Genomic DNA, 10,000 nt, shown 5'->3' on the forward strand with positions numbered 1-10,000 from the left:
CTGTCTGGTGATCTTCATTAAAGGTTTTATTCTATGAGAAGCAAGTTACTGAAATGTGAAACCACAACATTAAAAAATTTATATGTTGGGCGCATTGGATTGAACAAAAAAAATTATATAAAATGATTCAACATCAAGTTTCTATTTCATTAAAAACCAAAATACACTAAACAAAATATCAGTTGAGATCAACTACCAACACAACACTTTTAAAAACATGTATGCAGTCATACACTGACAGCCAGTTAAAGGCTACAAACTAAGAACTCACAGTAGTACGGTACTCTTTAGGAAAACAGGTATAAATGGAATGGTGAGATGAAAGACTAACTGAAAGATGCTTTGTTTATGCATGATTATTCTACAAAATATTCTACAAACATGATTAAGAACTGTGGGTTCAGATGCTACTGTGTCCCTGATCAAAGATTCCTTCAGTATATAGGAGCCTTCTTCAGTGTTAGCTCCTGTTCTTTAAAAAGAATTAGAGGCACTTACAGAAGAAGTGTGAGAGCCAACAGACTTCAAATAGCCTATCCATTCCTCCATTTCCTTTCTGGAATCAGCACTAAGATTAATACTTTGAAAGGGTGTGATGATCTGTAGGAAAATGAAACAGCTGGACATCACGTTTGACATAACATAACAAAACATTGCACCATTGTTACACAATTTTATAACAAATAGCTAAAAAAAAAAAATCTTTCTCAGAATAAGATATATCTAAGTTCACACAGAAACCAGGTGGATAATAAGGCATGTTTTGATGCTACTCTGGTTTAAAGAGTTTAAATTAATAAATGTAACCGAAATTACAATTCATCCACCCAATGTTTTGACACTCCCATCTATTGCCTTCATCAGGGGTGATTTAAAACATGATAATGGCAGCTAGCTCACTACCTGACACCTATTTACACCTCGTCAGAAAAAGGGCAGCTAATTAGTGAGCATATAAAAGGGCCTCTTGTTGCAACAATGAGCTCATCCCTAATGAAGGCACTAGACAGGACTGTTGAAACGTTGGGTCGAGCAATCATAATTTCACTTACATTTATTAAATCTTTAAACCAGAGTAGCATCAAACTATGTCTTTCACAGAGTTTGTGAACAAGTTTGGATTTTAATCTATTTTGGTTCAATAGCAATAACTTTTATTTTCACTTTCTCTGTGCTTAAGTGCATGACTTTTGATTTAAAAAATTAAAACTCAACTATCCAAAAGCAAATTGAAAGTTACTACATGGTTTTTCCTCTATTTTGATCAAGAAGAAAATAACCCATTCACTTGTTAGAATAGTTCTCAATATCACTAACAATTCAGGGCTCAACTCTAGCAGTAGCCAACTAGCCCCAGACCAGTAGAAATTCAGTTTTGGCTAGTGGTTTTCACTTTCCACTAGCCAGTTTGGCTAGTAAACAAACTGAAATTGTTGCAACATCTAAGATGTCACTAGCCAGTTGACGAGTAAGTTGAAAAGTTAGTGTTGAGCCCTGCAAGTAAATGTGTGAATGATTGGATATATATACAAAAATATATCAAATTTAAAAATATCACTTACTTTAAAGCAATTGTTATTGTTTTGAATACTTGATTCAGCTACACTAAAATCTTGTAGATCTATCTCAGTGAATAGTGTTTCCTACAAAAAATGATAATTACAAGTGTTACAGTAAATATCCTCTCTAGTATGGTATCAATATATCATTTATCATTTCAATATTATATAATTTTACCACATCAGGGCAATCAAACATGCAGAATATGCGATGAAATAATGCTGTACAACAAGGCAAATTGAAATACAGGGCAACCAACTTTTAAACACATCAATTTTTCACTATGGTTGGTTTCATTTCTGTTGTTTTCTTCTATCATGCACCCTTCATGTGATCAATAAGATTCGAAGATAGGGTTATAGGATAACATTCCAAAGAAAAGAAACCAAACCACCAGAAAATTGATTAAGAAATCCCTGACTCCCCATAGATCTACTCCACAGAGCTGAACAATTCTACTTACATCACTGGATTTGGCGTAGTATAGCTTTTTCCCCTCTCTCAATTTGAAATATCTCCTTTTCCATCTCTGAAGAAAGAATGTACGAGTGGTATGAGGTCCATACAAAGAAAATATTGTTCTAAAAGTTATCAGTTTCTACTATGTTTTGTGAAATTTGAATGGAATATAGACTAACATAATTCCTACCAATGACCAACATTAACAAGTGTGACATATTTTTCATCATGGACAACATACTGCTGTATGCAAGAGCTAAGGGATGGGGAATTTCACCAACATCTCCATGTCATATGTGTAGATACCTATATATAGAATGATATACATTCAACGATTGAAGAAATCAAAATATATTGGACCCTAAAAACACAACTCCACCTCTGGATGGCACTAGCACCCAATACAAGTTATATTTCTTGTTTTACACAAAATATTGTTGCAGTATATTAAACGATATTTATTTTGAGTCACGAATCCTACGAGAAATCCCAAGAAATGCACGACTGTATACTTATGATCCTACATTATAAAGGAAAATGGGTGAAAGCATTAATTGTAATAAGGAAATTTGTTCCAGGCTTGGAAGACAGATTTTCTCCTTATTTGCAAAAGGATGAATGGAAGCATTGTTAATACCAAAAAACTTCTGTCTGATGCCTTTGGATGGCAACTAATTCCTTCATCCTTCTCCTTCTTGGCTCTGAAGGGAAACAGTAATGGCTGCCTCGCAGCTATAACCCTTTTAATGCCATACAGACTAAAAGTCTGTTCTGGTATAGAAAAAGTCAAAAAGGTGAGGATAACCAAGCAAAAAAAGTCCACATAATCTCTTGCAATCATAAATCAAAATAGTTTGTGAAACAAGGAAAATTTTTTACTTGAAACAAGGTAAAAAATTGTAAAAATAATAATTTGCATAACAGAGTAACAAATATTACTCAAACTGAATGGCCTATAAAAAGAAATGCTTCCAAAGGCAACTTGTAAATAAATTATAGTCTTGTATGTGTATACATGCTGTAGTTCAAAATGAATTTTAGACCAAGATTATTTGAAATCACTTGATATGCTTTATCTTTTTGTTTCAGGTTGCAATTCTCACTAAGTTAAATTCAGCTGAACCTAGAATAGTTTTAAACCACAACTTACATAAATTGCAATAAGTCTTTAGTTAGTAAGTACTGAACAGTGCTGGTCAACAGTATATTTATTTCCTTGTATCTTATAAACTTTTTAACAGATCTGGAAAGAACTCAATAATTGCGTAGCAGTCACAGACGAATCCTGAATGCATTTGGACTGAATACAATAATAATGATTCTGCTGAGGTGCGACATGAATGTGTACATTTTACAGAGGGTGTATTCTTCTATTAACAACCACTAAAATAAGAAATCCTTTGAAGTGTTAATATTGTTGCAAAACTGGTAAGTGACACAATAGTAAACACAAAAACTCCTGCAAGGTAGGAAATAAGACTCCCTTGAGACAAAGCACTTCCAATTATAGGACGGGCAACATTTAAGTGATAACAAGCCAGTGGTTACGTCCCACTAAGGTCTATCAATATGACACAGTTTGCCACAAACAACTAAATATAACAAAATAACATACAGCATAAATTACACACATGCAAACATTTACTAAAAATAAAAAGAGTTAGAAAAAAATGTGTTGTTTTTTTTTCAACACCTGAGCCATGGACCATTACATAATTACTGAGAGGGAACGAGGCACACAAAAAAAAATTGTAGTTACAGAGAAATGAAGAAAAAAATTTCTAGCACAGCAAGTTACCCAGAAAACAAAAACACTGCTCTCTCTCTCTCTCTCTTTCTTTTTTTGTAGCTTTATAATTATATGTCAGTTGTTTGTACTTGTCAATGGCCACCTTGAGGGCATAGCGAGCTACTTAATTTACCCCTGAGCATGTTTTAATAAGGCATTATCTATGCAATTCTTCATTTCTTCAATAAAAGCTCATTCTTGCAAAGAAAATTTGACTAACAATAAAAAATTCATACTGAGTTTGAGAAACTCTTTTGCCTAATGGTCTGGTAAACCTCTTTCTTTGATTTCATTTTAGTTCTGTTAAATTTAGCCTTGCTCTCTTAAAACATATTTGACTTAAAAAAAAAAGCATCTCGATATTTTTTTCTCTAGTTGTATGTTCGGTCAAATGTTTGTTCACTGACTTAGAAAACAATACTTTTGTTCCTCTTACTAACTTGTTTCTTGTTTGATTCTCATTCTCAGTTTAATGAGAGAATATTTCACTGTTGTGCAAGCACAGCTTATTGACAAAGTATTCAATTGTATTGCCGGAGAAAGTTTCATTGTGTTTCTGAAATCAACAGCCAAGGATTGAGATTTAAATCTGAATTTGACAAATTGACATAAATAATTAACTAAAGCTGGAGAAAAATGTGAAAGAAAGAGATTGCAATTTTTACCTGTTTGCATACCTTTATAATATGTTTAACTAAAAGACTGGGCATTTTTAACCTTCACTATTCTTATATGTGAGCAAATTAATATTTTACACTCACAAAATAGTTAAATGAACACTGGGAGCAGCCTTCTAAATGTAATATTTAAATTTCTCATTATCTTCCTTTGATATACATGTGCAAACAAAAACAACAACTTAAAATTTCAAGGATAAATTTGCCCTTTTTTATCAAAGCTAGCTAGCATCAGTCTGAAGGGTGGACACAAACTTCATGACAAAAATTCTACTCACCTGAAATGAGCCCGTTTGTTTCTGCAAAAATCCCTCCTTTAAACAACTCTGAAAAAATCGAAAATTTCGTGTTCAGTTCGATTAATACGGGGGGATTTACCAAAATGTAAAGTTCCATTTCAATTAGAAGATATAGCATCAAAATGTCTAAACAGACAGAATTTTTTTAATTGGAACTTTACCGATGCAGAGCTCGCCATTTAAACTCAAAAACGTTCAGTACTAATTGCCATCGGCGAAACTAGGCCAGAAATCCCGATTTTTTTTCAAATCCTGGATTGAATATTAATATTGCGATATGAACAGTTTCATGATTCTTGAGCAAATAAACGAAAACCGTTTGACAGACACGCATCAAAGATTAGACGAGACGAGAGATTGTTTTTCGCCGACTTATTCCCGGTCTAGGTCACAAAAGCAGGATTCTTAAAAAGCTCTTAACACTTTTCCATTCTTTATATTTTCACTCAGCCGTGACGTAAAAACCACAACAAGGGCGACCCATACATAAACTACATTTTTAAAAAGAACTCGAGCTCGCACAGGTGCAATCGTAAATGACAGTTAGCGGCTTGCTAATCAAAATTCTCTCAACCCAGAAATTAAAGACACAATTTGACTAGAAAACAACGGCGGAGAAAAACCGATCCTTTTTAATCTTTAGATCTCTCAACAAAACTGTGTATTGTTGGCTACGATTGGAAATCCTCACCTCCGCAGTCGGCTTTTTCACGATATAAAAGTAACAAATATAAATAAATTAACTATTTCTATCAGTCAAAGTTGATATGGGAGTCATTTTTCAAGCTGAAAAAGTTGTCACTCAAACATGTATTCAGATACACAGAGGAAAAAAAACTTCCGTAGAACTCCTGTCAGAGTTAGACTGCAGTGAAGTCGCTATAACGTTTCCTCGATAGCGATGTGACATCTCCATGCAGCAATGACTCGCCGATGTGAATAAAAACTCTCATGATCTGGGCCGATATTCTTTCAGTACGGTCCCGAGCAAGCTTGGTTAATAAAAGATTTATTATACGACTGAAGTTCAAAGTGACACAAGTGCGGTATCATTCGGGACCATTCGGGACAGTGCCCGGTCCAATACTGAGAGAATATCGCCCTGCAATAGAACATTTTGATTGGTTGATTTTAGTTATTGGCCCTCTGACTGCCCGAGTCGTGTAATAAAGCATCTGTATGGGAGGTCCAGTGACTTTTCTGTAACAATTCTTGAGCATGCGTACCTCTTCAAGGTTGTGATATCTACTGTGCCATCCTCCACTTCTTGCTCCAACCGTTTCAAGTTCCTCTTCTATCAGTTTCTGCACATCATTGATCTGGACTTCAAAATCGATACCATGGTCTTTAAGAATGGAGGAAAGGGTTGGGAGGTCTTTCTCTGAAACCTCGATATCAACTGCTTGGAAAAGATAGCTTGGACTTCTCCAAAAGTCAATCTAGAAGAAACGTATTATATGGCAAAATAACTTTTATCGCGCAGTGACTGATCGATTCTTATGATCTTTCATAGGACAGCCCTGTGAATAACTTCAGCACGAATTAAAAATTGACTTTTTGTTTTGATACACATGATGCATCGATTTAAAAAACTTTACAGGATTAACAGGTCACTCAAAAATAGTCTGAAAGTGGCAAAACTCTCAACGTATATAAAATGAACGAAATATGTACGCTCTGAATTTACTGGTTGCTATGAAAATCATTTTCACGAATCAACTCACCTGGGTATCAGTTGAAGATCTTCAGTTCTCATGAATGCCTGTGTTTTGCTCAAAGCTCAGCCCTTAACTAATATTTTAAAGTTTTCTGGAAACCTTTTTCTTAATATGAAGTTTAAGCGCTACATGTTACTTATTTACCTCAATATCATCACGCTTGTCCAGTCCGCGCAAAAATGTAAGGTGAGCTTCAACCTGAGGAGTTAGACGGATGACCTTCTCACTGAGGAATTTGAAAAGACAATCGTTCACAGAATCAGGTAAGCTGAATTTGCTCTTTGTCTCTTTATTAAATTATACTATAGATTTTAACTGCTCATGTCGCAAGAAAACTTTGTATCCTTGCAACTCCTATTTTCACTACCTTTTATTGGTTAGGAAGTTTTTAGATGATCTTGTTTCAAAACGAAGTTATAAACTGATAAAAAGAAAACGTTTCTGGGGCTTTCCTTTATTCTCAGTTTTACATTTTTATCACATCAGATTTATGTATCGTTTGGGTTTGGATTGAAACCTGGTAGAAAGTGTTGGGTTGCTCTTCTCCAAAGGGTTAAAGAACTCAATCGCCAAATTTGAATCGCTTACAGAACGTGCAAAAGTTTGTTTGGCGTTGGCTAAAGGGTACAAATAGGGCGCAGTCTTTCCTGATGCGAGCCTCCTAGCCGACAATTATTAACAAGTGTTTTCTCTTGAGATTTGGCTTCTCGTTAGGTCTCAGTTTGACTCAAAAAATCATCTTGCCCCTATAGCTCTACTTAGCCTACAAGGGGAGAAAATCAGAAGCCACAGCATCAACGCTCTTCTTAGATTAAATACTACAGTCACAGCTGATTTTAAATATACTGATCATGATGGCGGGGATTACTCACCTCTGCACGAGCAAAGCTTGCTGAAAAATCAAAATCGTCAACGGTATGACCCAGTGCATGGTTCCGAGCGAAATTCAGCGAACTATGAAATTAAATGATCTGTAAATTTTGGTTTCATAAGACAGAATTTGACATTTTGAGATTCTTCTGACACGCATCTGTTTGTAGTTGAAACGATATTGACATATGAAGAGATATTAGCTCTGGAAGAAGCAAACTGTCGAAATTAAACATAAAAAATTGTTGCAGCTAAACAAACCAACTCATACATTGTTTTTCGCGTCGAATTTGAACAAAGTTTCTTTCTGTCGAACACATGTTTTTTCCAGTCATTGCGAAACTCGTAAAGGACGCGTTAATGAGCATGAAACAGAGTTTCTTTAGAGAAATTTCAAAGCTGGAGATGTTTGAAGTAAATACCCTTTCAAGCTGTTTAAACTAGGAATTAATATCTTTGGTTTCACATTCAGCATTTTTATGTCGTCATTTTTTTGTATATGGCGAGGTGGCATAGGTTAGTTTGAAGAAGCTTTAACTTTGTTCTTTATTTTTGTACACATGCGAGAGAAAACTTTTTAATTGAGTTTCGTTGCGATGAACTGTACAAATTATTGAAGATAGGGAAGAACTTCAGAGCTGTATTTCTGAAGATCGGGTTAATGACAAACTGTAAAAATATCGCGCACATCTTTTAGGAAAAATTGCTAAATTGAGTAGAAATAACAATGTTTTTCCACTTAATAAAGTTACGTATGGATTGGATTTTGTAATGATCATGCTGCCGATGTATATAAACTCAAGTGATGCTGCAGTGTATATGGAATTTAACTGATGAGTGGACCGACTTCTTGTCGGTCTACGAAACAGACCTGTATTCAAGTCCACATGTAACTTTATTGAGTAGAAAAACATTGTTATTACCGCTCCATTACTGTTGAACACCATTCTGGATTTATCATCGTGGAACTTACCAGAAGTTATATTTAACAATTGTTCCACGAGCGCGCGTTGGATATGAGATGATAGATAGCCAACGAGGCGCTACGCGCCTCGTTGCCTATAATCATCTCATATCCAACAAGTGCGAGTGGAATAACTGTTTTATTAAAAACGCCCCCAAGAAATAATTATTTTGTAAGAAGAAACCGGATTTTTTAGCTACCTTTTGATTTTAAGCTAACGCGTACGCTTACCATATTTGTAGATTATGGTATATTGGCTCATATACCATAATGGCTAAGCCAATAAAAAGTCTTGAATTGCATTATCCAATGATCCAGTCTATTAAAAACGTTAAATTAAATTATTAAATTTTATTAAATTTTTAGCTCTCTTTTAATTTTAAGCTGACACGTACGCTTACCATAGTTGTAGATTATGGTATATTGGCTGATGTACCATAATGGCTAAGCCAATAGAAAGTCTTGAATTGCATTATCCAATGATCTAGTTTTTAATAAATATATATATGTAAACTGGATACATGCGTTACCGGTATTATGACCTCAGTTGAGCCATTTGGTTCCAGTTCACCTCAAAATGCTTTCAGTTTCGTAGGAAAACTTACCGACTCGAAGAAAATCTAGAGTAATCTTTTTGAAAATATATAATGATAGCATTAATACTAAATCCTTTCAGACAGCTCTGATAATGGTTTTTCCTCGCGCTCTGAGCTGTTACGTACCCTAAAAAGGGACCTCCGTTTCGAATGGCCCCTCCCATACAGGCCGATGTTTTCCATTGAAGTTGATTTAAATTTACGCTCTTCCGCTTATTCCAACAGTCCATGTAAACTCATTTATCTCATGTGCAAATGACGGCCCTTGGACAGTGTCTGAAGACTGAGGGCCATGACGCCACCTTATCTTTACGTAAAAAGTTATGAAACAAAACAAATATCTTCGTTTCTTACTGATGTCTTCACAAATTCCCTTTAGATGATTATAAAACATTCCTTGTGAAAGTTATAAATAGTCATTTTGCATGATTCCGTTTTGTTTACCTGCTATGATTTAATGATCGAACAATTATTTTTCCTTTTTTTTTTCCTTTTTTTTTTTTTTTTTTGCCGCTTTACATTTTTTTAATTTGAAAGTTGTTTTCAGTTGTTAAAAGGAATCTACTGTTAAATAGTACGCTCAGGTTTGAAGACTTTTCCAAGGGTTAAAGAGCTTCACTTGAACCCATTAACTCAATATTCATTCTTTAGCCATAATTTGCATCGATTTTGAGAACCAAAGTTGTTGAAAAGCGTCTCAAAATTAAGAACACTTTAAATACAAGTCAATGAATATCAACGCTTTTAAAACTTTGCTGCTCAGTGTTTTGGAAGCGAGTTCTTCTTAACAACCTATGAAGTTCTTTTTAGGCTTTAAAAGGTCTTCTCGATCGAAAAGGAACGAAAAAACTATTTTCAAAATTTGAAATTGGCCCCTTGATGACAATCAAACTTTTCTTTAATTTAAGCGGGCTTTTCCCTGGGGACGAGTTTTTGATCGCATAAGTCACAAAACACTTACCATCTCGGTGATATATTAATCTCTAGCACATGCTTAATCTTGCACTCTTTGTTCAGATTTCTGACCACAAGTTCAAGGAGCAGAGGATACACAAACAGAGGATTTAC

At 34.7% G+C, this 10,000-nt stretch overlaps 2 protein-coding genes across 2 annotated transcripts; both read right to left on the reverse strand.

Moving 5' to 3' along the window:
* Nucleotides 1-27: 27 nt before the first annotated feature.
* On the reverse strand, nt 28-5,705 carry LOC148715941 (diacylglycerol kinase eta-like). Its single transcript, XM_088746231.1, has 5 exons — nt 4,946-5,705; nt 4,764-4,811; nt 2,024-2,089; nt 1,563-1,643; nt 28-600 (listed from the first exon to the last, which is right to left on the reverse strand). Exons 1-5 carry the CDS (start codon nt 4,961-4,963, stop codon nt 475-477), a joined length of 339 nt encoding a protein of 112 aa, XP_088602357.1. The 5' UTR covers nt 4,964-5,705; the 3' UTR covers nt 28-474.
* Nucleotides 5,706-5,806: 101 nt separating this feature from the next.
* On the reverse strand, nt 5,807-7,470 carry LOC148715942 (carboxypeptidase A5-like). Its single transcript, XM_088746228.1, has 3 exons — nt 7,375-7,470; nt 6,647-6,728; nt 5,807-6,223 (listed from the first exon to the last, which is right to left on the reverse strand). Exons 1-3 carry the CDS (start codon nt 7,431-7,433, stop codon nt 5,834-5,836), a joined length of 531 nt encoding a protein of 176 aa, XP_088602354.1. The 5' UTR covers nt 7,434-7,470; the 3' UTR covers nt 5,807-5,833.
* Between the last annotated feature and the right edge of the window lie 2,530 nt (nt 7,471-10,000).

The sequence above is a fragment of the Stylophora pistillata genome, unplaced genomic scaffold (assembly GCF_964205215.1).
Source record: "Stylophora pistillata unplaced genomic scaffold, jaStyPist1.2 SCAFFOLD_2397, whole genome shotgun sequence".
NCBI lineage: Eukaryota > Metazoa > Cnidaria > Anthozoa > Scleractinia > Pocilloporidae > Stylophora > Stylophora pistillata.